Genomic DNA, 25,512 nt, shown 5'->3' with positions numbered 1-25,512 from the left:
CTAGCAGGGACTTCAGCCGCCAGGTCTGAGGAACACGCCGGGTCCGACGTGACTGGCGATTAACTGGGCAGCGCTGGTCACTGCCACACGCATCACCGGGACGCGTGTCGACTGGAGGGGGCCTGGGCCCCTCCCCGAGGAGAGCAGCGCAGCCCCCTGCCCTGGGCTGCAGGGAGCAGAGCCCGGCCGAGGAGCCCGCACTGGCCACAAGCCGGCTGGGCGGGCCCGGTATCGGCTCCTGCCTCACGCGCTCTGGCCGCTGCCTGCGGCCACAGACAAACCCACTTGCGGGACCTCGGGCTCCCCCGGTTGAGCTCTCTCGCCTCCTATTGGCTGGGAGAAACTCCCTCGCCTCCTATTGGCTGGGAGAGACGTCTTCTCTTCTCTTCCTATTGGCTGGGAGGGAGTCTTGCCGTCAGTTCTTCTCCCCGACCTTTTCTCTCGCGGGCTCGGCTGTTAGGGGGCGGAAGTGACGTTTCGAGCCGGGGTCCCGGATGTAGTGGCGCATTCCCTGAGGTGCTGCCGAGGTTGCTTTCTTCGGGAACGTTCCGGTGCCGGCCGGTGAGGGAGGGGGAGGGGCGGGTGAAGGTTCCGGGGCGGCCCGGTCTCTGCGCGCGCTGGTGGGAACGCGAGGCGGGTGGGGGTGGGAGGAATCCGATGGGGGGGGGGCGGAGAGAGGACGGGGCGCTGCGGCCTGGTGCCCGTCTCGTTGCTCACCGGGGCGCTTGTCTCTTCGCAGCAGCCACGTTCCTCGCCGCCGCTTCCGCCTCACCGCTGCCCTGAGGCGCCGAGTCCTTCGCGCGCCCTCTCCCGCACCTGGTGACTATGGCTTTTGTACCGGGTGTAGCCCCGGCCTGGAAAGGCGCCTCCCCCCCCCCCCCCATGTTGTTCTCCGTGCTCATAACAGCTGCCCGCTCAGCATCTCCTGAGGCCCGAGATCTCTGCCCCCATCCAAATGCTCTGAAACGATACCTTGATCCCAGCCATGGCTGGGTGGTGAAAAGCATCTTCGTCTTTGCTAGCTAGCCAGTCAGCTCGCTTCCCCTTGCTACAGGGCAAGGAGGTGTCTGCTGGGAGACTAGTTAGTGTGGGTTTCCGCGAAAGGATAATAATGCTTGTTTCTGGCTAACCATCACACACTAAAAATATTTCAAATCTAATCATTCAGTGTACTGGTGCATTGACACTGTTAATGTTTCTTCGTTGAGAAGATCAGATTGGTTAAGATTCGTTAATAAAGGCTAAACTTGATAACGCTGAGTAATAGTGGTGTTTGCAAATCGTTGCCTCAGTTCTAATATAGAAGAATGTGTAAAAGGGTTGGAATAGAAAAGAAAATAGAGAGCATTATAACTTTCCACTTGTAATTTGTTTTTCTTCCTTGGGTTTGAAAGCTGTCAGCAGTTGACAGTTATGCAGATGATAACCTTAGTGTAACACATGCCTGATGGTTTTATTCATGTCAGCAAAACAGAATAAAATACAGATAAATTGACAAACCTTTACATGAAAACAGATTGTGAGATAGACAGATATCTATATCTATCTATCTCACAATCTCTATGGTGCCTGTTTTTCTATGAGAGAGAATGAACCAAAATACATTTTCAGCTAGTATAGAAATAGATAACATACTTTTTCTAGTGGGCAAACTAAGAATTTTTTATATTGGAATTAACACATGAATGATAGGTACCCACTAGATCATCAGTTTAAACCGGTTTTTATTAGTTTGGCCACATTCAAAGCTGCACCACTTTTAACAAAATAGGTTTAACTATCACATTTAAGTAAAAAACTGGTGCATCTTCTGCATTTAGAAAAGTCTTATATAACAGAAGTAAGTGTGATGACAGCAGTCAGGCATTTTAAAGAAAATGAACTGCTGTTCTTTGTCTCAGTTTGTAAAAGATCATAAACCACAAAGCTATATAAATGAGTAGAAGAAGTCTAAGATAGATTCAGTGAACAAATAACATAACATTGCTTTTAGTAGCTTATTGGATTTTAATTTAATCTATTCATCTATGTCTTTGTAGTAAATGCTTGCATAATGAAGACCACTGTAGAAAATATTTTTAGTTTGTGTTAGAGATTCTATTCAGATGTTTTCTTGAGTTAGATATCTAGTAATAGATATCTAGTAATAGTTTTAAGCTGAAAAAATGTGCAAATAAGATATGAATTCATTGTTTTTTAAAGTGCTTTGGTCCACTTTTACAAGATGAGTACCACCAATGATGACGAAGTTAAACCTAAACAAGAACCTGAGAAAAAGATATTTTATTGTGAGGTGAGTGGATTTCTTGATGGCTTTTTAAATTGTAGTTTATATAGCATAGATTTGTGTGATCTAGTGATTACATCGAATTTAATTTAACTCCTTAGTTTAAGTGTGTCATGCAGTGCAATATAAAGATCTTCACTTGCTAGCCAATAGGGGTCAAAGTGCATGAAACAGGTAACTTCATTAATGTGGATGATGCTGGTAGCATGCAAGAGAGCCAAAAAGTAAACACAAAATTAGACATGACAGAAGTTGCAATTAAATGTTGGTCTCCTCCCCTCGCGGTGTTGAAAAAATCGAGAGTGTTGAGAGCTTCTAGTTAGGCTCCATATTTACTGTATGAACTTAATACCCTGGTTCTGCTATCTACAAGGAATGTGAATGGTTAACTGGTAAGCCTCACCCTTAATGGGTGAAGTTTACTGGTTTGGGTTAACCATTGGGGGCTGGAGCAGCTTCCCACGTGCTGCGGACAGGGAGTTGCTCCAGCCCTGCGGGGTCTGCCACAGGTGGAGTGCTCCAGCCAGCTGAAGAAGCCCCTCTCTGTGGTGGAGGTGGCTGCTTTAGCCCATCTGTCCACCTCTGTAACCAGTTAAACATTACTTTTAACTGGTTAACCAATTAAACGGGATTTTTTATCCCTACTGCCCACCATGAATTTATTTCTTCAGGTACTGAATTAAAGTAACCTGTGATCAGTGTTAGCACGGTTCATTTCCTCCACATTAGGAAATAGATCTAAGATGGCTTCTCCCCTTTCTGGATTAAGTCATCCATTTAATAATATAGGGTCCTTTTTGATACTTGTACCCAAGTTACTTCAGGAGAAATTGTAGATAATTTGTTCTGTCTCTTTCAAGGGTAAGTATGACTCAGATTCAAAAAGTCCACAGTTGACTTGACTGCAAGATTTCCTCAGCAATGTTTCTGTGAACTCTTGAATATTAGAGAGTCCACGAAGTCATCTTGTGTTCTCCAAACTTTTCGATTTAATCAGATAAGAAGCCAGCACAGAAAGGCTCAAAGGTTTCAGCCTCAAGTTACCCAGAATAGAGTCCTGGTTGTGTATTATTTGTGTAGTATTAGTGTCCATATTGACTACAGAATCCTGTGCTGTCTTTTAAACCTTTCAAAGTGTCAAGCTAAATCCAATAAATTGATTTTCCTAATTTTTGTGAAGTATTTACATGTTTTCTACCCCTCTAATGTAGGGATGCAAGCGACTAGTCACTACCTCTATCGGAAAGAGGAAAGGGTGTTGGGGGGGGGGGGGAGCTGGTTTAAACTGGTTTTCCCCCCTCCCCTCCAGCTCTGTTGGGGGTCAGTGGCGGCATTCCACCTTTGACATGTACAAGAGTCAAGACTCCCCTCTAGCCTCGGATTCCACATGGCGTTTCAATCTTTGAAATGTACAAGAGTCCCTGCTGGGGCTCTTATACAGTTCAAAGGCAGAACACCGTGTGGCACTTCCGCCTTGGAAATGTAGCAAGAGCTGGTCAGCTCCTGCTACATTTCAAAGCGGAAGCATCCTTATCGACTAATGAGTAGTTGATGGAAATTCCATTGACTATTCAATTAATTAATTTAAATTTTAATATCCCTGCTCTGATGGAGTTTCTTGAGTGAGAAATCACCTCTGATAAAATATCTGCATTGGGAGAGAGAGATCTAGCATATGATACGCATCCGGCTGTGGGAGTTTTAGAAGCAATAAACACTAGTCTCAACTGTCCCCTTTTTCTGTTTGTTTGATCTGGTGTTATGAGAGGAGTTCTGCTATCTCTGAAGAGAGCAGGAAATACTGATAGATTTGAGGTCTTCCTTCAGTCATGGTTTTTGTGCTGACTTTATATTGGTGATATTCTGAGATTTTGTATCACTATAGTGGTATCACAGCCCTTCTTGTTTATAGCTTCTTCTCTATGCTCTTTGTGTCATGTGATCATAGATTCATCAGACTAGAAGGGACCTCGAGAGGTCATCTAGTCCAGTTCCCTGATGATCTATTTCAACACTGACCACCCACCAATACTCCATAGAACAGTGTGAAAACTACCGAATTAAAAAGATGCTGTCAAAAATTAGGAGGTGAAAGGAGAGTAAATCCAAAAATGATTTAATTGGCAGAATTAAAAAAAAAATAGATATGTTTACACAGTTCTGGTACTATTTTTTAGTATCTTCACTTTCCAGATGTCCAAGTAGACTTAATGTGATTAGGTTATGTACTGCTTGTTATCTTGCTTTAAATTTCTCACACAAGCCTTCTTCAAATACATTCTTCACCAGTTTCTTAAATAATAAAATCTAATGAAAAGAACTTAATACATAACTGTAGACCTACTTGCTGTGCTTGCAAAACCCTATTTTTGTGTTAAAGTTGACCGTAGCGTAACCGAATGTAATTAATTTCTTTAGATCTGTAAAGTTCCATGTATGAGTTCTATAAGCCTTCAATCACACTTCCGTGGAGCAAAACATAAAAAGGTAATGTAATATTTTTTTAACGTCTTAAGAATATCATGCTTCTAAACTTTCTGTAAACTTCTTATAAGTAATTTTTAAAAGGTTTTGAATCTTTAATTATCTGCAATTCAATTGCTTTGTTTCACCATTTTATGTGAAAATGAAATCCCTCCAAAATTCTCCAATGCTGGTATTTTGAGCCTTTTTCAAATATTGTTAACATTGTTAAATACACACAATACACCTCCGTTTTTTGAAACTCAGGTATTCTTGCAATTTAACTTTTAAGTGAAGTTAAAGTATATGTATTTTGAATTGTGTGCTGCAACTGCAAAGTCTGCTTTCTCTTTAATTTAAAAGGAAAATCTGGATTAACTCCCCGGCTACATCTACATTGGCAAGATTTTGCACAAATACTTTTAACGCAAGAGTTTTTGCGTTAAATTATTTGCACAAGAGAGCGTCAACACTGTCATGTGCTTTTGCGCAAAAGCATCTGTGTCAGTGTAGATGCTCTCTTGCGCAAGAAAGCTCCAATGGCCATTTTAGCCATCGGGCTTTCTTGCGCAAGAAAATCATGTTGCCGGTCTACACTGGCCTCTTGTGCAAGAACAGTTGCGCAAGAGGGCTTATTCCTGAGCGGGAGCGTCATAGTTCTTGCGCAAGAAGCACTGATTTCACACATTAGAACGTCAGTGTTCTTGTGCAAGAACTCCCCGTCAGTGTAGACAGGCAGCATGTTTTTACGCAAGGTCAGGCGCTTTTGCTCAAAATCATGCCAATGTAGACACAGCCCTCTGGTTTCATACAACTGGCCAAGTTTGGGGAAAACTTAAGTGTGATTAGAAATAACTAACTTTAGTTACAAAGGACCATTATTTTCAATTTTTACATAAGAGTTTAAATATAATGAACTTAAGTGAAACCAATAATAGGAATGTTGCTGTTGTAATTTGATACCAGTAGGAAGTTACCTACTAGAAAGTATTGTAAATCAGAAAGAGAGGTTTCAAAATGATTAGGCAAATTCTACAGTTCTTGTATGCAGTCTTTTTCAGCTAATGTAAGGTTAGCAATCTTTATACTAATAGAACTTCAATGGCTGGTACTTTCTTCTGCTGTTTCTACCTAGTGTCTTCAGACTGCATTCTTACCTCGTAACAAGAACTGACTCAATGAGGGATGCAATCTTTGATACTTTTAATGACCTTTTCTCCTACCTTTATTATGAGAAGTCAAACATAATATTTTGTAACTCACCTGGTCTCTAGCTGTCTCAGAAGTGTGAGGCTTCAAATTGTTCTTAATTTTGGGTTTTCATCATAGAACAGGCCAAAAAACCTTTAATTTAGAAAAGATTCTCATATCCAGTTGGGAGACTGTCTTTTCTCAAAGAATGGACTTTATGTATTACAGCTTCACAAATTGAATGTCCAACTTAAATGATGTCCTTCACCTCCTTTCCTGGGTTTTAATTTTATTGAGTCAGTTGCTCATTAGTAATGACAAAAATGTTGAAAGTGAAATAAATTGAGATTGCTGTACAGAAAATCTCTTAAATTTGCTGATACAGTATTACTACCACTAAAAAAAATCACTATGAAAGAATAACGCTGAGGGAAAAGATTAAAATACTGAAATAATAAGACTTTCAACTTCCCAGCAGTTACTGATCTGTTACAAATGTCTCATTACTTGAGTATTACTTAAAATGTGATTTTAAAATTGAGCAGTAATGAAATCTGGATGGAGAGGTTAAGATGTTACCTAGACATTATAGGGACCCCAGTTTATTCCACTGTGGACTCAGGTCAGGGTATTACCCTGGTAATTTAGGAACTCGATCATTTCCCGTCCTAGGCTTGGTTCTTATCCGTCCTGGGTTCAGTGTGAAACCTGGTTAGTTTAAATATTCATCCTTAGCTGTCCTGGGCTCAAGGGATTGATCTTCTGCTTAACCTTTTCCTAGTGAAACAGCTTTACATGGTAATATCCTTAACCTATATTGATCAACAGAATACACACACTATGCATACAGTGCTCACCACTCTCAATAAAGAGAACAATTTTTTCTTGTTTGGTGACTGGATCAGATTGTCTGGGGCTCCAGCTTTTGTCTGGTAAGGGTGACAGAAGATGATGGTTTTGACTGCTCTGATATTAGGCTGAGCTCTAGAATTAGGTTCTAGAGAACTTCCTTTTGGATCCCAGTTTATCTAGTTAAAATTTGGGTCCTATCTAGTATACTTTAACCAATCATTTTAAACTAAAGTACTACAAAACAATCCCAGCCCATTATGAAATAACCCTTTAACTAATCCTAGCCTATAACCCCCTATATACAATAGTTGGTTTCAATGTTGTGAAACCAGTTTACACAGCAGAGAGAGACAATTAAAAACTAGACAGGATCATATGGATAAACCATAGGAAAAAAGAGAATTATGGATTTCACAGTTGTAGCTGTTGAGTAGTTTCTTGCCTGACCAAATGTTATCAAACAAAGTTTTCTTTAAACGTCTTGAAATCGGTTTATTTTTCTGGTGATGGTGTGTACTATAAAGACAGGAGCATCTTCTTAGCGGCCAGAAATTCAATCCCTAATACAGTAGACTTCCGATAATCTGGCACCCTTGGGACCGAGGGGGTGCCGGATTATTGGATATGCTGGAGTATTGGGAGGTCCTCCGGCAGGGTGCTGTGACAGATCTTCCGGGACCCGCACTGCGCGGTGGGGGGTCGGCAGGGAACGGCGCGGGGAGGGGCAAACCCTCCTCAGTGTTGCGGGGAGGCGGTGGAAGCCTTGCGCAGCTGGCTTGCATGCGGAGAAACTTGTAAGAGGCGGCGGCAGAGAGGGGGCGAGAGGCAAGCAGCTGTTTAAGGCGGGCGGGCAGGGGTGGAGGGATTGGCGGGGACCACTGTATGCCGAACAGTTGGAGTTTTACTGTACTTTTTAGGCCACTGCTTGTGTGACTATGCTCATGTTTACCTTCAAGCATGTGGTAAAGTTAAACAAATGTCCCTTCACAGGGTTGGGGCTTTAGTGTTCTATTCTAAATACAAGGCTGTTTGACCTACCTTCTTGTATATGTATTGTAATGGATGGTGGAAAGTGGTATTAGTTGCTCTTTTACATCTTAGTGTACTCCTGTCTCTGCACAACTGTTATTTTCAAGTAGCACAAAAGGAAGTTCATTTCAAAACTCCAGTGTAGACGAGAGTATTCAGCTACTAATGGGTCTGTCTGGGTTATCAAAATGAAGAAAAAACATGCCCATTCTTTCTTTGCTTGAACTCTCCTCTTGTCGGTGGTTTGTTTGTGGAATATGGAAGAGCCAGTTTCAGTTTGCTTGAAATGTGAGAGCCACTCGCTGCCTATTTGACACTATACTTCATTTCATTCTAATCGAACTAGTTGTCTAGTTGCATAACTTCTGCTCCCAACCACACTCCTGTCATTTACTCTTCTGGTTTACTCTTTTGGCCCCACTTTAGTTGTCACTAATCCTTAATGCTTTACTTATGAACCATCTTTTTCCCTCATACCCTGCTTGTTTCTAATGTGATAACTCTTTTCTTTCATAAAATCATTAATCATGAAATCAGTACTTTGCTTGCTTTCTAATAACACCCAGTTTTTCCCTGGCTTACCTCCAAAATATGTATTCCTTTGAAAAGCCTTTTCTCTTTTCCCTAGGCAGACCTGTGATGGGCAACAAGAGCAGATTTTGGCTGCTGTGGGAGAGATCACAGTTTTCTTTTTACCCTCCTCCAGTTTGGGGGATAGTGAGCTAACTTGTGGCAGTTGATACTCTGTGTTGACTTACAATATCACAGAAACATAAAACAGGAAGAGATCTCAAGAGGTCATCTAGTTCAGTCCCTTGAACTCATAGCAGGGCTAAATATAATCTAGACTACCCCTGACAAGTGTCTGAAGATTTTTAGGAGCAGGTTAGACAGTGATGGAGATTTTGCAGCAGGAAATGTATTTCACTGCTTAACTTCATTGACAGGAACTTATTCCTTATGTCCATCCCAGATCTCCCTTGCTGAAACTTAAGCCCATTGCCTCTTGTCCTGGTTTCAGATGTTGATGAGAACAATTTACCTGCCTCTTGTAACACTCTTGTGTACTTGAAAACTGTTATCCTGTATCCTACTCTGTCTTCTCTTCTCCAGACTAAGCAAACCCTATTCTTTCAATCTTCCCTCCTAGGTTATGTTTTCTAGATCTTTATGCATTTGTGTAGCAATTTTCTAGACTTTTTACAATTTATCCACATCTTTCCTGAAATATGGTGCCCAGAACTGGACGTAGTACTTCTTGTGTCTTGCTTACAACACTCTTGCTAATACTTCCAGAAACGATGTTAGCTTTTTTCCCCCAACAGTTATAAACTGTGTGCTCATATTCACTGTAATCCCCCAATCACTTTCCACAGTACTACTACTTAGGCAGTAATTTCCCAGTTTTGTATGTGTGCAATTGATTGTACTTTCTTAGTGGAATACTTCGCATTTGTCCTTATTGCATTTCATCCTATGTACTTCAGACCATTTCTTTGTCCAGATGATTTTGAATTTTAATATTATCCTCCAAAGCACTTGCATCCCCTTCCAGGTTGGTATCCCTTGTAAACTTTATGGCTGTGTCTACACTGGGCCACTTATTCCGGAAAATCAGCCGCTTTTCCGGAATAAGCTGCAAGCTGTCTACACTGGCCCTTGAATTTCCGGAAAAGCAACGACGCTCTACTGTACAAAATCAGCCGCTATTCCGGAAAAACTATTCTGCTCCCACTCGGGCATAAGTCCTTATTCCGGAACACTGTTCCGGAAAAGGGCCAGTGTAGACAGCCCAGTAGTCTTTTCCGGAAAAAAGCCCCGATCGCGAAAATGGCGTTTCCGGAAAAGCAGCCTGCCAATGTAGACTCTCCTTTTCTGGAAAAACTGAATAGTATTCCATTTTAAGCATTTCCGGAAATTCATGCCAGTGTAGACACAGCCAATAAGTGTGCTTTCTATGCCAGTATCTAAATTATTGATGAAAGATATTGAACAGAATTGGACCCATCACTGATTCCTGCAGGACCCTGCTTTTAGTTTGACTGTAGACCTCGGGTAACTAATCTCTGGAAATGGTTTTCAACCAGTTACACAGCCACCTTATAATAACTTCATCTAAGTTGTATTTCCCAAGTTTGTTTATGAGAAGGTCATGAAAGGCAGTGTCAAAAGTATGGATGTTAATGGCTAACCGGTGGGGGCTGGAGCAGCCCCTTGTTTGCAGTGGGCAAGAGGTTGCTCCAGCCCTTTGGGGTGTACTGCAAGTGGGGGAAGTTCCAGCCTAGCTGGGGCAACACTCATCCACGGCAGGCCCAGGACATGCCGCAGGCAGGGGCACTCCAGTTGAGCCAGAGCAGTCCCTGTCTACAGCTGTGGGAGAAGAGGCACTCCCACCCTGCCGTTTAATTGGTTAACAGGTTAAACTTAACATGTATCAGGTTAACTAATTAAACAGGATTTTACATCCCTAGTCAAAAAGCCTTACTAAAGTCAAGATATACCAATCTGCCACTTTCCTTCCATACACAAGGCTTGTTACCCTGTCAAAGTTATAGGTTGTTTTTACACATTTTTTTTCTTGACAAATGCATGCTGGCTGTTACTTTTCACCCTTTTATATTCTAAATATCTGGAAATTGATTGCTGAATTATTTGCTCCATTATCTTTCTGGGTTCTGAAGTGAAGCTGCCTGATGTGAAACTTCTCAGGTAGTTCTTACTTTCCTCTTTAAAGTTTAGCACTTTATTTGCCTGTTTTCCAGTCCTTTGGAATCTATCTAATCTTCCATGACTTTCTTGAGGATAATTGCTAATGGCTCAGATGTCCCTTCAGTCAGCTACTTGTGTATTCTAAAATGCATTTCATCAGATCCTGATGATTTAGACATCTAACTTGTCTAAGAAATGTTTAACTTGTTCTTTTCTTATTTTACCTTATCCTATCTCATATTATCTGGCATTCATTTTGTAAGAGATCTAACTGCTACAAAACTTTTTGGTGAAAATTTAAAAAAAAAGTCAGCACTTCTGCCATTACTATATGTTCTGTTACTGTCTCCCCCCCCCCCCCCCTTAAGTAAAGGGCCTATCCTATCCTTGGATTTCCTCTTGCTTCTAGTGTGTATATAGAATATTTTCTACTAATTTGTAGAATATTTTCTCCCCCTTTATGTGTTTAGCTAGTTTAATCTCACTTTGTGCTTTGGCCTTTCTATTTTTGTTCTTACATTTTTGTGTTTAGCTCAAATTACAAAGGATGAATATAGTTTCCACTTTTTGTAGGGCTCTTTGTCGAATTTCAGATTATGGAAGATCTCCAGGTTACGCCAGGGTGGTCTCTTGCCCTCTGGATTTTTGTCTTTCCAGTGCAATGGTATAGTTTTCTCTTGTACCTTTAATAAGGACTCTTAGATAAACTGTCAACTTTCTTCTGGTATAAGTTATTCAGAAAGGAGGCTTGGATTTAAAGTGCTTTCTCTCTTAAATATAATGCTGTAAGTATTCTTTAGCAACCAAAAGGAATCTAGCTGTTTTCTTCCAAGTATTTGTCATAACCTGCGTGATTGCTAGTTATTTTTTCTTTAAATCTTCCCATCCAAGGATGGAATTTATAAGGAAATGTCTGATATCATATTGTATATGCTTAGTTTTAGTGCTTGTAATTGGTGTTTCCTAAATAGATAACATTGCTTAAAATGCCTGGCCATGCCTCAGTTCTTCCCCTGAGCTGGTAATCAGTTATAATAATTTTTATTTCTCTCTTTTGTGAATGAAATATATATATTTTTAATATTCTGTCAAAATGGAACTGGAAAGTGCTTCAGTTCAGTTACTGGCTTTGGCTTCTGAGAATCAGTATTACAAGGCTGGACAGGGTTCTGTTAGCAAAACCCTTATTCAGCACTCAACAGGCAGACTGATTGTCTAGATCAGGGCTACTCAACTTTGGAAGCCCTGGGGATCACAATGATACTCACAGCACATGCCAAGGGCCGCAAACTTAAGTAAGTGTGTGTGTGTGTGTGTGTGTGTGTGTGTGTGTGTGTGTGTGTGTAAGTAATATATATAATATGCATGCAAATAGCTTCTTTCACACTGATGGGCATGAATACAAACACAATGCTCCTGCGCTTCTGGCACCTCCTCCCTGGGGGCTAGAAATGCCGAAACTTGTACCCATCTGTTCCAGGCAGCCCATCTACTTGCATCTTTCAGTGCTCATCCCACCTGAGAGACGCCTTGCCGTTGTGGAACGTGTTCCCAGTGGAGGCCTTGTTCAAGGGATCCCACCCATGGGCCGTGTGTTGAGCCCTACGTAAACCCAAACTGCACCAGGGGCTGCAAACAAATGGGCTGTGGGCCACGTGGCCCACAGGCTGCGTGTTGAGTAGCCCTAGTCTAGATCATGACACGCAAAATTCACAAAGGAAAACTGAAGAGTTACAATTCCTGAGGTGACGTCCACATCATGTACCACCAGTTGTTGGTTCTAGATGCCAGAAGAAGAATACTATGTCTCCACTCCATTTGCTTTGGATTTGCATAACAGAATATGGAAGAATCTATTAAGGGATAAGAATTAAAATAGCAATAAAAAACCCAAACAAACCTGTAGGCAAGAAAAAAATGCTCCCAATCTAGATTTATACTAATGCTTCTAATAATCCATTAACTGTATGTTTCATTGTAGCTTTTATAAATGTTATGCCCTATTAGTACTTACTATTTCATTGTATCAGCCATTCTTGATGGAGAGGACACCATATTAATGTCACCACATTTTCTTGCCTAATTGTCGAGGCAAAAGTCAGATCTTCAAGTGAGCAACACAGTGCCAGGTATTTGGGGCAGTTGCCTGATAGTAGCTAGGTTCTGGATTAAAGTAAGTAAATATTCCATTATATCATAAGATGTCCTGTCAGCCATAGTCTGTTTCCATTCTAGTGCCTGAATTTGCATATTGGTATTTTCTTGAAAGTTCTCGTCTTAGCATCAAAACTTACTGCTAAAATATCCTGAATAGTGGAAGAAACATAGAGGGTAGTAAACTTTGGAGCCAGTTTGGAATGTGATGTATATTTCAAATGTGGAAAACAGAGAACCTCTTTTGGACTTAGGCCTGGTCTACACCAAGAAATTACATTGATGCAATTACGTCAGTCAGGGGTGTGCAGAGTTCATAGCCTGGAATGATGATGTAAGCCAGTCTAATTCTTGGCATAGGCAGCATTAGGTCAATGGAAGAGTTTTTTCCATGGTCCAAGAGAGGCAGATTATTTAGACTAACAGGACAACTTCTTCAGTTGGTAGAAGTAGCTGCTACACAGAAGTGTCACAGTTACTGCAGTTCTGCTGCTGTAGAGTTTCAAGTGCAGATAGACCTTGAGTGGTGAATACTCATGACAAAAAGTGAGAAGGTGCAAGAAAATTCATAACTGATCCTGCTTAGGCAAGCTGATCAGTCTTCTCAGTTTTTCCTTCTGGAAATAATCCTTGTCAAACTCAGCAGTTTATTCTGCAATTAACATTTCTAGCTTCATCTCTTAGTGAAAATTCCAGACAGATTTATTTTCTGGATTGTGTAGTTAGCTGAAGAATGCATTTTAACTATGGTGAATACCAAGTGATGCACTGAAACTTAGCCAGTCCTCTCCAGACATAGGAAGTTCTTCCACCACTAACCCAATACCAAAAGTAATGGAGTTCTGAAGAAAACCTTTGAGAACTCTGATGAAACATTTGTGTGTCCTCTTTTTATAGGCGATTTGCATCTTAATATCTAACATAACTGCAAAATTATTCTTTAAGTATAAAAGTCTCTGTAGTCTAAGGAGCTCATATAAAGTATGAACTAAGGATTTTTTCCTGTGTGCCTTGGTCCTAGACCAGTTGTCCCAGATTTTTTGGCCCATGAACCATCTGGATAAATGTAAACCTTTCCATGGACCATCATTTGCTGATGGAAACTCACCGTTAATTATGCTCAAGCCATTTTGCTAGTGCTGCAGCTAGGGATAATGGTTTAGTTTAATTATTAACAGATTAAGCATTTTAACTTTCTCATGTTAATTTCTCAAAGTTAATTTTAAAGCAAGTAACATTTATTTTCAACACCAAGTTTCAATGTTTTCTTTATTTATAGTAGGGGTGGGGAACCTTTTTTGGGACAGGGGCCACTGACCCACAGAAAAATCAGTTGGGGATCACACAAGTGAGAGCGCAAAAAAAAAAAACCTACCTCCCAAAACCCCCAACACCCGCTGATGTGGCCCCCAAATGACACACCTCACTCCTCTGGTGCTCCAGCCTCACGGGGCAAAGGGAAGGGATAGGGAGGTCTGAAGTTCAAGGCTTACCATAGACCAGATTTACTTTTCTGGGGTTCCAGAGTTAGTGGATTTTATGGCTCCCTTTAGGCTCTTGGATAGAAACAAAAATGAGGGGGTTCAGTATGTGGGACGGCTTTTTGCAAGTGGGATAGGGATGGATGTGCAGGATCTGGGAGGGAGGTAAAGTGTAGAAAGGGGAGAGGTTGTGAGGTCTGGGTGGGTGGAAGGGTGCAGAAGCAGACTGAGAGTAAGGTGTCTGGCCATGGGGAGAGAGCAGGAGCATGCTGGGATTAGGCCGGGGGGGAGGATGAAGGACCCGGGGGGAGGGGAGAGAGGATGTTGGAGCAAGCTGGGTGTGTGTGGTCTTGGTGGAGGCAGAGGAGGAGGGGATTGGAGTGTGGAGGTCTGACCATGAGGGGGGACACTTACCTGGCTTTGTGCTCCCCTTGCAGTAGGGAAAGCCTCAGGTGTCACTGCACTGCTGTTCCCCCAGCAGGATGGGGAGGGGAAGAGAGAGTTCAGTACCCCCTTCCCCATGCTGCGTGGAGCCTGGATAGCCAAGAGGCTGGAGCACCAGCTCCACTTCCTGCTCGGAGGGTGGGTGAGGGGAGGGAGGTGAAGAAAGCTCCGCTTTAGAAAATGAGATGGGAAGAAGATATGCAAATTTTGATACTTTAGTGTAGTCTAGATGAGCCCTCAGAGTGGCTGTGGTTTGCGATTCCCAGCCAATGGGAGCTGCGTAAGTGGCAGCCAGCAACTCCCTGTGTTTTGTTAATTTTCTCCTTAATTAGTCAAATGGGTCATTCTGACTCTACCCCCTCTTGGAAATTCAACTGAAAATAAGGTTTTCATAACTCATTACTTCTACAAACTGACGTTTCAGATTTGTATCTCAAAGGTTTCCTTCCCTTGATATGTCAGTACTTCTGAAATAAAGGAAGCTCTTCTCCACTCAAGTTGGAAGGAGAGCATTTGTCCCCTACCTGAAATAACGTGTTTTAACAATATATATAATAAAGATTCACAAGCCTTTAAGGATTCTATAACCCCACTGACTGATGGAGTGTTTTAAGAAATAGTGCTGTCACATAGTAGCTAGAGAGTCTCTTTAAGAGTGAGTGCCTTCCCTTTTTAAAGGGAAATGCTTTCCCACCCTTTTTAGAGCTGTGTAAATCATCTGTGCTTTGCTATAGTTTTCAGAGGGTACAATTGGTGGATGTTTCCAGACTTCAGAGGGTGCTAGTAAAGGTAGTCTCTCACAATCAGGTGTTTACCCTGTCCCAGTTCCTGAACTAAGTCTCATTACTTTTATTGTTCGTATAAAGGGTGTTGAAAATAGATTTTTATACTTTTATTACATATTAATTTGTCCTTTTTTGAGTCTTTTCATGCCAGTTTGGAAATCCCATCCTGTTTGTGATGTAATGTGAGTCATGAATTACCCCACCTCTCATCATAAAACCTTGGTTAGTTCCAGATCTAGTTTTAGAATAAATTCAGATTCTCCCCTCTATAGAACTATTTCACTGTTGTTTGAGAAGTTTACAACTTGGCACATTCAGCTAAGCATACATGTTTATAAGTGAGCGAAGTTCTAAGGATTTTAATTTTGTTTTCTGGCTCTATTTGCTCTTTGGAGCCTCTCTGATCTACTATCTGGACTGGCATATTCTGGAACTTGGAAAAAATAGATTAGTTGGTAAATTGCACATTTTAGAAGCAGAGATGCAGTTGAATATAAGCTCCAGCAAAGTGTTCAACAAAGCTTTTGATAATCATGTTTTGAAGTTACTGTTCATCTCCTGTTTAATGCAGTCAGTTATTGGATTATTGATACAAAATAAAGTTTCTAGTATCTTGATATGTACATATGTTTAAACACAGAAATTTCCAAGTTGTAAAAAACTGAAAAGCTTAGCTTTTCATGTTAATTGAAAATGATAAATAAATTAGGAAATACTTAATTTCATGTGTTTATTTTGTATCGCATCAGTGACCTCGAACTCTGCCTAATTATCCGTCTCTACATTATTTCTTGTAACATTTTAAGTCATTCTTTCAGTTTACTTCTTTAAAAAAAATTAAAAGTCCACTACAGAAACCTGCAAACTCCTTTGGGATTCTAGGCTTTCTAAGGTGATAAAGTAACAGTATCTAGCTTCAGTAATTTTAGAGATGAGGTTCATCAGGCATATGGTAGTCTAAACATTGTATGTGTGATTGGGATGGCCAGAAGCCGAGGGTCGTTGTACAAGTTTTCCAAAATGAATAAATTCACAATTGTCAGACAGATACACCCATTGGTTTTATTTCTGTTGTGTGGATTAATGAAAAAGCAGTGACTAAATAGGTAAATATATAAACATGGATTTAATGTAGCATGACACTTTCAAAAAGGAGACTTTGATTTTAGCCACCTGTATGCATGACTATATTTAAGTCTTATGTTTTCAAGAATAACTGAATCATGAACTTGGCCATTATACTAACCTGGATTAAAAATATACTGTAATGTGTATGTTTTTACTAATACTTTACTTTGTAACCAGCCTACAAAAGAGTGGGGTACTTGATGGAAGTGTCTGACCACTAAAAGAGAGAGGTCAGACCTTTGAGGGAGCCTTGTTCAGATAGAAAGGGGAGGCAATGATGGTTTTCACCTGCCATGTGTATTTGCTTGTAAGATGTAGTGCATCATGTTTGAAGAAGAATCAGTTTTCTTTTATTGCCCGCCCACTTCTCTGGGGATGGAGTGGAGTCTGCCATTTCTTCACCTGCTCTCGGGATAGTCTGTGTTAGGTGGGGCACTGTATGAGAGAAACGGTGTTCCCCTGCTCTAGCACCCCTCTGTGGAGCATAGATGAAGAGGCTGATTTCACTCCATCCCTGGAGGTGGTTTCCTTCGCCTCGCCCCCCCCCCCCCCCCCCGGGTACATGTTACAAATTGCACATTTCATGCTCTCTTTATATATCCATGAATCTGTGGGATTGTGAAATTCCTTTCTTCCCTGTCCCCCAGTGGGCTCATAGATTGGGAATCCAAAGGCAAATGTCTCCCCTCTTCCTAAAGAGAGAGAACCTCTAGGGTTCAAGACTCTGCTGCCACTATCAAACCAAAACTACTTTGTCTCAATCAGAACAGTTCTCTAAGTGGTGGAAAAGGTAGAGGGAGGAGGAAATCTTATTGATGAGAACGTGTTTGCATATTTGATATTTGCAATCACAACTTCATTCTTTTGGGATGGCCTTCCAAATGAAACCGAGCACACTAGATAACCATATTAATCAAATGTTTTCAGTGACACTGATCGTGATGAAACGGTTGGTAACTTAAATACCAATGTTAGGCTTCAGTTTACTACCCCATTGAAATGAACTTAGGGGAAATACACACTTCTGTTCTGGTGCTATTATGTTGTTCCCAGCAGCTCTGTATCTATCCTCTTATGTTCTGAAGGTTATCTGCACAACCAAAAGTGCTTAGAAATTTCTGTTAAAGAAAGCTTCCCTTTCATGGAAAATCTGAGGGTTATTATGGAAGAGATCTTAAATAATTGGAATTTGAAGCATTTCCACATTTAATTCTGATCTTGCTCTAAGGTCATTTAAAATGTGCTTATTTGGTAAGATTTAAATAAAAAGATGAGTTGTCTACTTATGTGTATGAAATGTAGTGTTTTGTAAGTGAATATGTACTCTTTTAAAAACTAGCCTATGCACTGTGGTACACTAAGTGCATGGGAGGTTTGAACCCTAAAAACAGCAGTTTTTGAGTTATGGCTTCTCAAAGTTAGATATTTTGTTAAAAATCACACTTCTCAGAGCCCTATAACTCGAAAACAGCTGGAGCAATTTACTTCCAGCTTCCTGTAAGAAATATTACCTGTGGCCTGAGATTTTACTATGAGACTTTTCAGTTCCAATGCTTTTTAAAAGAAAATTTGAAAGGGGTCAGAAATAGGTTGAGAGATTCATTCTCACCTGTGGAGTCACTTCCCTGATGCTAATGCAAACACTAATCAAAACACAATCAAGGGAATAAGCTGACTGCCCAGAAGTGACCCAGAAGAAATTCCCCCTCATGTACAGCACTATATAATTGGCTATGTGCATTTTCCACCTTTCATTGAAACTTCAGATACTAGCGACTACCATGCTCAAGACACCAGGCTAGAATGGCATATGGTGTTATCTGTGATTCCAGTGTCTCTATCTAGATGCGAGACTTACTCTTTTGCTATTGGGCTTAAGCTGCACTGGTCTGCAGTGATACTGCCAATCTCATTGTTTTCTTTTATAACAGTATTTTGGTAATTTTCAGATACTCTTTACTATTTGTGTCAATTAGAAAATCTCTTATTGAATTGTCAAAACGATTGGCAGCATCTGCTCTGTGGCACTTGAATATTTCAGATGTGCCATTCAAACTCTTCCTCTTTTTGGAGTGCTCTGAACATACAACTGCACCATTGACATAAAGATATGTTGAATTGTTTCATTTCTCAAATTGGTGACTTAAATAGAATATTAATGACTTTATTCTTTATTGCCTGGGAAGACCTAGCAACAGGTCAATATTTAATCAATCTTGTCCATTATCTTGAAGTGGAAATTTCGATCCATCCTCTTCCCATCTGTCCCCAAAAAACACTTGTGATGGATTCATTTGATGAAAACTGCTTTGCCCGTTCTTTGTGTTATGGTCAGAATGTTAGGAAATTGGTTAGCCAGAGGATTTTGCCATATTAACCCAAAATGTTGATTTTTGGAACTACAGCTTTTAATAATTTATGAGCTGCATATATGCAAAAATCAAGGTTTTGTGTGGCATCCCTGAGACCAGTCTGTCAAGCCTGAATCATCTTTAAGACTTGATCCCTTTCATTAAAGTAATACCAGGGTTGTCTTTGTTAACCCTCTGGTATTGCTTGTTATCAGCACTTCTTTGTCAGCACTTCCAGCTTTTGCAGAAAATCATAAAGGCTATATACTTTTTACTGTATAAAAATGAAAAAGTTGGCCTTCATTGTAATTCATCTGCAAAAGCTGTGTTAAGAAAGTACAGTTTTTCTTTAAATGATCTCACATTAATGATTTTTTTTCTTATTTTATTTTGGGATGATTTGCATCTTCATATTTAAAGAAAGAGAGAGCCATGAATTCTTTCCGTAAGTATGACCTTTTTTTTCTTCCCCTTCAAGCTTTCATAGGTACTATCAAATTGTAATTTTTAAATGATTAAATTGCTTTTTCAATACTTCAGCTATTGTTTGCACTTACTGCATTTTTGGTGGTTTTGCTTATTGTGCAAATCTGTTTAATGCAGTTTAGTGTTATAACACAAAAATCATGCTGTAGTGAACCAGCTTGCATCTTTGAGACCTTAAAAGTAAGGACCACCAGATAATGACACTAATGAAAATGGGTATAGGAAACAGACATTTTTATTATTTTTGTGTTGATGTAAAAACTGAAGTAGCCATGACTACTCTTCAGATGAATTTATGCTACTTTTTCAGTGATATGCAGTGAGCTGACATGGAGTTTGGTATCCTAATACAAGCCATATTTCAGTTCTGGAGCAGTTTAATTCTTACTTGCCTTGAAACTTAATTAAGCATTTTTCACGGTTGGAGAGGAGGGATCTGGGTAAAAGGATAACTTGTAGCCTTAAATTATTCTGAACTCAAGAGTATTACTTACATTCAAAGGAAAATCAAACTTTTGTCATTGTGTGTATCACTCTTTAATTGTGTTTTGTGAACAGCTCCTGTTCCATTCACAATTACATATATATCATCTTGCTTCCCATTCATAATCATGTAGCAAGCCTGTGGCCATCACTGTAGTTTCTTGTATGAAAACTTTGTATAAAAGTAATGTATTGAGCTTTTTTTAATGTGGGTTAGCAGATGGGAACAAGTAAAAGTACGTAGCAGTTTGTCTGATCACACTGTTCTATGGACCACAGCTTGCGAGCTTCTGCCTCTCTTCATATATCCTACTTATGAAAACTTTTTTGTGGTTCTCTTCTCCCTCTTCTGCACTCTGTGTGAACATAGAAGAAATACATACCTTTGTGTACCTGTCAGTTAACAGGAATGTCAGACTTGTAAAACTAGTGCCTTGCTAATCACAAAGTAAGAGCTGCAGATTTTGAAGTCGGGCAGAACACCAGTTTTTAAAATTTAATAATAGGCACGTTACTAAGATATCCTTACTTTTGTCACTTGTATTAGTAAACTGTCTAATATCTTAAATAGTATAATGATGCTTAAATAGTATAATGATGAAATGAAGGAGTAAAATAAATCTTGGCACATCCTTGAAAATTTTTTATTATGTTAGCAGTTTACAAAATTTGTGAATTAAGCTAGGTCCTCCAATTATCATTGGAAAATAATTGGTTTCTGTGGTAATTCTGTTATAGCCTGTTCTTACAGGTGTCCAAAGTTATGCAGTATGTCTGGCTCTTCCATTTAAAAAAAAGGTTCTTTTCCATCTGCGTTTTTAAGAATTTTGATTGTGGTTTAAAGACTTCTTTGTCTAAACTTGTAGTATTGAAGTATGACATACTTTCAGTTTAATTAAAGTGACTCTAGGGAAAGTTTTAAAAAAATCCTAATAATTTCAAAGGAAACCAGCTTGTGAAGGAGCACTTATGGTAGGAAAAAGGTGAAGGTTTTCAACCTCTGAGTACTTTTGTTTGCTTCAGATATTACGTTATAAGTTTTGTCCTTTCAGCAGTTACATGCAGTGCAGCAGCCAGCTCGCCGGGAGCTGGTGGGGTGCCGGGAGCCAGCTTAAAAGCTGGCTCTCATCATGCACCAGCTTCTGCTTGCTACCCTGTTCCCCGGGGAGCTAGCTGCTGCCTCTGTATCAGAAGCAGCAGTGTGGGGCAGTAATTGTCTCCCGGCTCCCTCCGCAGACAGGCTCCTGCCTGCTGCCCCTCACTGCTGCCTCTGATACAGGAGATCCTCAGGAACTGGACTGGGAGCCACATGTAACTATTTGGATAACTGATAAACTCATGCATTTTTACACTCTTACATCTCTAATGGTGGGTAGAGGGGATTGGTGCAGAGAAGAGTGTATTTTTGAACCAAGGATACAGGAAGTTCTGTTAATAGCCTATATACTTAGCACTTTCATATCCATGAAGACGCAAGCTCCTCAGAATGTATGCGTTCAGTGTAGACGCTCTACATGAACATATGCTCTCATGAGTTTCCTGGCGCTAGTCCTTCTGACTGTTTTATGCTGGCAGACAAGAAGGGATGAGAGGCACCAGTCTTCACAAAGATGCCTGCCTCTTGTTCTGTAGAGATGAATTTAACTGGCGTGAAATTTTCAGTAAAAGACACACAGCTTTCAGAGAGGGGAGTGTACGCTAGTCAGTAATGAGTAAATTGAATGGATGATTTATTCTCGTATCTAAGAGTTCAGAGAAATCATAAGAAATGTTGGTATCCTCCTAATATCCATGTCTGTCAAAAGAATTCCACAATGTGTTGTACTTTAAAGAAATGGAAGCTTTGGGAATGATGGTATGGAAGTATTAGCTTTTTTCCTGATTTGGCTGTCTAGAGAATGATCCAAAGAGGAAAAGTATGGTCAATATTAATAACTGTTCCACAGTGGCCAAGAAGACATGAGTTTTCAGTACCTAAACTTTCAGTTGAAGGGATTTGCTAAACAATTGTTCAGGCTTGCACCCAGACCTCAGTCTGGATAACGAGACAAAACCACTAATTTGAGAAGCTACTTTTCAAGCAGTTTCACCTTTCCCAAGTTCCAGAAATGAACTCTGCAAATTGAATTTACTCCTGGATCTCACTTGTTTTCAAGAAGTAGTTAAGAATTAACCAGGTTTCTCCACATTATATGCACACCATATTTCTTACAGAGGCACCACTTGTCAGTTGATATCAGCATAATAAATGTCAGTACTGGAACAGAAATCCTAGCTTTCAGCACAGTATTCTGAATTTAGAACCTTTCCTACTTCCTGGTTCTATAAAAAGGCTTACTTTTCGAGATCAGCTCTGCAGAAGAGACTTTGAACTGGTCTATGTTCTTTTATGCTACATCCCTCATCAAGGTCCTTGAAGTGTGATCAAAACATTTGTGCTGTTTTCACAAAGATGAAATGCCTTCAGAGCATCCAGTCTTCACTCCTAAAGTAAACACTGTCTGGTTTAACTTGCATGGAAAAGGCTTGAATGAGTGGGATGCAAGATTAAATCAAAATATTAGGTGAGCCAGTGATCAGGAAATGTATTCGTTATGTAGCAAAAAAATAGAACATGGAGTTTGCCCTAATTGATTATATTGTAAATTGTGTAGCAAGGACACTCCCCCTTTTTATTGCCTAGCACAGTGGGGCTTTGATTCCAATTGTGATTTTTTTTTTTCAGAGCTCCCATAGTAAATATTAAATGATGGAAGTAATAGGAATAGGAGTAAACCATTAATGAATTCTTGTAGTTATTTTTTTCAGTCTTTGTGATCCATTATTTGATACTTCCCCTGCCTTGCAAAATAATGGAAATTTGTAGATGAACATTTTTTAAAAAATTAATGAAAATACTAATTAAAAAACACACACAAACCCCCAAAATGGAACAATATTGTTAGTGAAGCTAAAATGAAAACATTAGGTATATAGAATAAAGAGAGATTCTTTAAGCCTGTTTTATGTCCTGTGTCTGTTCTATTATGTGGAAAAAGGTAAATAACTGTCTAAATAAAATATTATCTTAGGTGCTCCAGCTCCAGTGGTATATGAAACACCGAGACCAGGTAAGAAAACTGAATATAAATGAATATATTTTTTTTAATGCTCAGAGTCCAAAGTTCATGAAGACAGCCTTGAGTTTTAGTATAAAAGTGGAATTGTTTCTTCCCATCAAACAGTTTGACCATCAGTGCTTCATGCAGTGGCAAACTTCCACAATTCAGGAATCTCTGAAGAAGATAACAAAATGAGACTTTTTATTGACCACCACCAGAAAATAAACTCAGTAAAATAAAAAATAATTACTAGAGAGCTATGCATTTGGTCTTCAAATTCTTCTTCTACTGTTATGTCATGTACACTTGTTCTAGAAATCGCTAATATTGAGCATCTCCAAAGCGGGGTGAGGGAGAGAACTACTCAGTTTTTAGTAGAAAGTGAAATCTGATGATATCTTACCCATGTGCAATGATTGAGCCCTTTGTTAAAGCTTAAAATGGATTTCCTGAAACCAGCTCCAATGGAATGTTTTAGAAACCCCAGTAAAAAAAATTAGCCACAAGAATATAACAGAACCCACAATAATTTTGTTATAACATCAGATGACATTTTCTAACATTGTAAAAATGGAATCTGAATAAATTTAAGTTAATATATGTAACTGCTTAAATAAAAGTTTATAAATATAGTGTATTCTCCTGGTTAACAAAAGGAAACATCAAATTTTACATAAAAGCTACGTATAGTTATAAATCAATGAGATTCAATTTTTCTTTAGGAAAATAGCTAAAAATACAAATGCAAAACGTGATCACAATTGCTTATTTTAAATCATGATTAAAATTGATCTAAATAAAACTATGCTGAGAAGGCCTGATTCACCGAATGTTTCACTGTAACTCTGTAAAATTAACAAGTTGATTTTTATAGTAATGCTGAATAAATCTAACTATGGAAACTCCATTATTAAGGAGATCCATAATGTCAGCAAAGAGGAGAAAATATTTTAAATATAGCGTTGATACCTTTGTTTTTAATGGCTTTTTTTTCCATTATATGAGATACTCACATCATACAGTTACTCAGATGTAAATCTGTAAAATAAGCAACAAAATTGTTGTCTAGTGACAGAGCATTATGTTGATTTTTAGGAGAATCAGTTTGAATTTTGATCTTAATCTCTGTCCAGTAAAGCCTGAATGTACTACTGGAAGGGTGTGCGTGTGGAGGGGGAAGAAGGTGTGTGTGTGTGTGTGTGTGTGTGTAAGTTTTATTCTGTGTGGTGTTTTTTATGATGCAAGGATGTCTAATACAGACATCTTAAAATGATTGTATATTTAAGCACTGATTAAGGATATTTTCTCAGGCCAACATATCCAGGACAGAGTAAGTGTTGGTTTATTTTGGTCCTTCCCTGAACAGTTTCATTAATCCTAAGTGAAGTTAGTGTGGAAAATCTTGAAAACTGCTGAGGTCTTCCTTTGCTAGGATTAGGGGTTCTATCCCTAACATCTTAGTTCGGTGAAACCTAAACCTCTTAAAAATCCTTTACTAGTGCTTTGATTTTGCTGAAGAGTTTTGTAAAAGACAACATCGTCTCTTAACTTTGTTTGCAAATGATTAATGTGGGTGTGTTAGTAACCTATATTGAACTCCCAGTTTTTTCAGGCACAAAATGGGATGCCAGGATAAGTCTGGATGATAAATTTTAAAAATTGATTTTTTTTTATTGACTTAATACTGTGCATTTGAACACAGCTTATAAGGAAAGTGGTTTCCATTATAAACTAATATCTTTCAATATTTGATAACTGAAATTCACTCTGACCCATTCAAAAATCTTGACTAGTAATTCGTTTCATCATTCAGTCATATGAAACTATATGCAAAATGTGCAATAGCTTATGGTATTTGTAGTTTGTCTAATATGTGTTTGTTTTGTTTACGCTAGTTAAGAGGAAGCTTACGAAGGACATAACCTGCTTGAAGGATTTTATGAAAGATCCCAAAAGAGAGGAACCTCTAGTTGGTATGTTTTGTATTTGTGGTTAGACAGCTTCCCTTTACTTGAGCTTCAATGGCCAGTGTAAGTTAAATAATATATTATATATTAGATATTGTTTATCACTTTTATATAATCCACATTTAATGTTGTTTGGAAGATATCCAATAGCAAATATTGTATTACTTGCTGTGTCAGTGTGAGCTTTTCACTCTGAAGATAGAACCTATTCTGGGAGGCTGGGAAGTTGTTTGGCCTTTTAGCAATGCAGCACACCATCTCTAGAAAAACACATTGAACTCCACATGCCAGTGTTCTTTCTGTGGTCCTTCAGGAGAAAACCAGATGAGTTTCTTTCTGATGGCCCAGAATTTTCTGCATGATTGTTTTGCTCTTGGGATGTTCCTGAGATCATCTTTTGGGATAAATTACAGAGCTTTTCTCTACTTGAATGTTTTTTCTTAGGCTGCCATTTCCTATTAGCCAATTTCTTCCATGATCCAAGCAAGTGCTAGCATCTTTGAAGAGTACATTGAATTGAATAATAGGAGTTCTGGTGTAAGCAGTAGGTGTAGTCAGTCAGGCATTCCCGATGGATTCCTGACAGGTATTCTGCTCTATC

The 25,512-nt window shown here is 39.4% G+C and overlaps 1 protein-coding gene across 10 annotated transcripts in view; it reads left to right on the top strand.

The window, feature by feature from the left end:
• The first annotated feature begins 415 nt into the window (after positions 1 to 415).
• The window catches only part of LOC102446317 (uncharacterized), a 51,543-nt gene continuing 26,446 nt past the window's right edge, over positions 416 to 25,512 (top strand). For 2 of the 10 annotated variants that reach the window (XM_006113060.4, XM_006113058.4), the window contains exons 1-6: positions 434 to 561; positions 2,203 to 2,293; positions 4,706 to 4,774; positions 19,295 to 19,319; positions 22,915 to 22,953; positions 24,840 to 24,917. In XM_006113060.4, the coding sequence (XP_006113122.1) occupies positions 2,225 to 2,293; positions 4,706 to 4,774; positions 19,295 to 19,319; positions 22,915 to 22,953; positions 24,840 to 24,917 (280 nt within the window). In that variant the 5' untranslated portion in view covers positions 434 to 561; positions 2,203 to 2,224. Of the gene's footprint in view, positions 562 to 660; positions 820 to 2,202; positions 2,294 to 4,703; positions 4,775 to 19,294; positions 19,320 to 22,914; positions 22,954 to 24,254; positions 24,275 to 24,839; positions 24,918 to 25,512 lie in introns of those variants that run through there. The other 8 variants (XM_075921542.1, XM_075921543.1, XM_075921544.1 and 5 more) reach the window with 8 other exon arrangements.

The sequence above is a fragment of the Pelodiscus sinensis genome, chromosome 2, assembly GCF_049634645.1.
Source record: "Pelodiscus sinensis isolate JC-2024 chromosome 2, ASM4963464v1, whole genome shotgun sequence".
Taxonomy (NCBI): domain Eukaryota; kingdom Metazoa; phylum Chordata; order Testudines; family Trionychidae; genus Pelodiscus; species Pelodiscus sinensis.
This window is presented reverse-complemented; position numbering and strand designations above follow the sequence as displayed.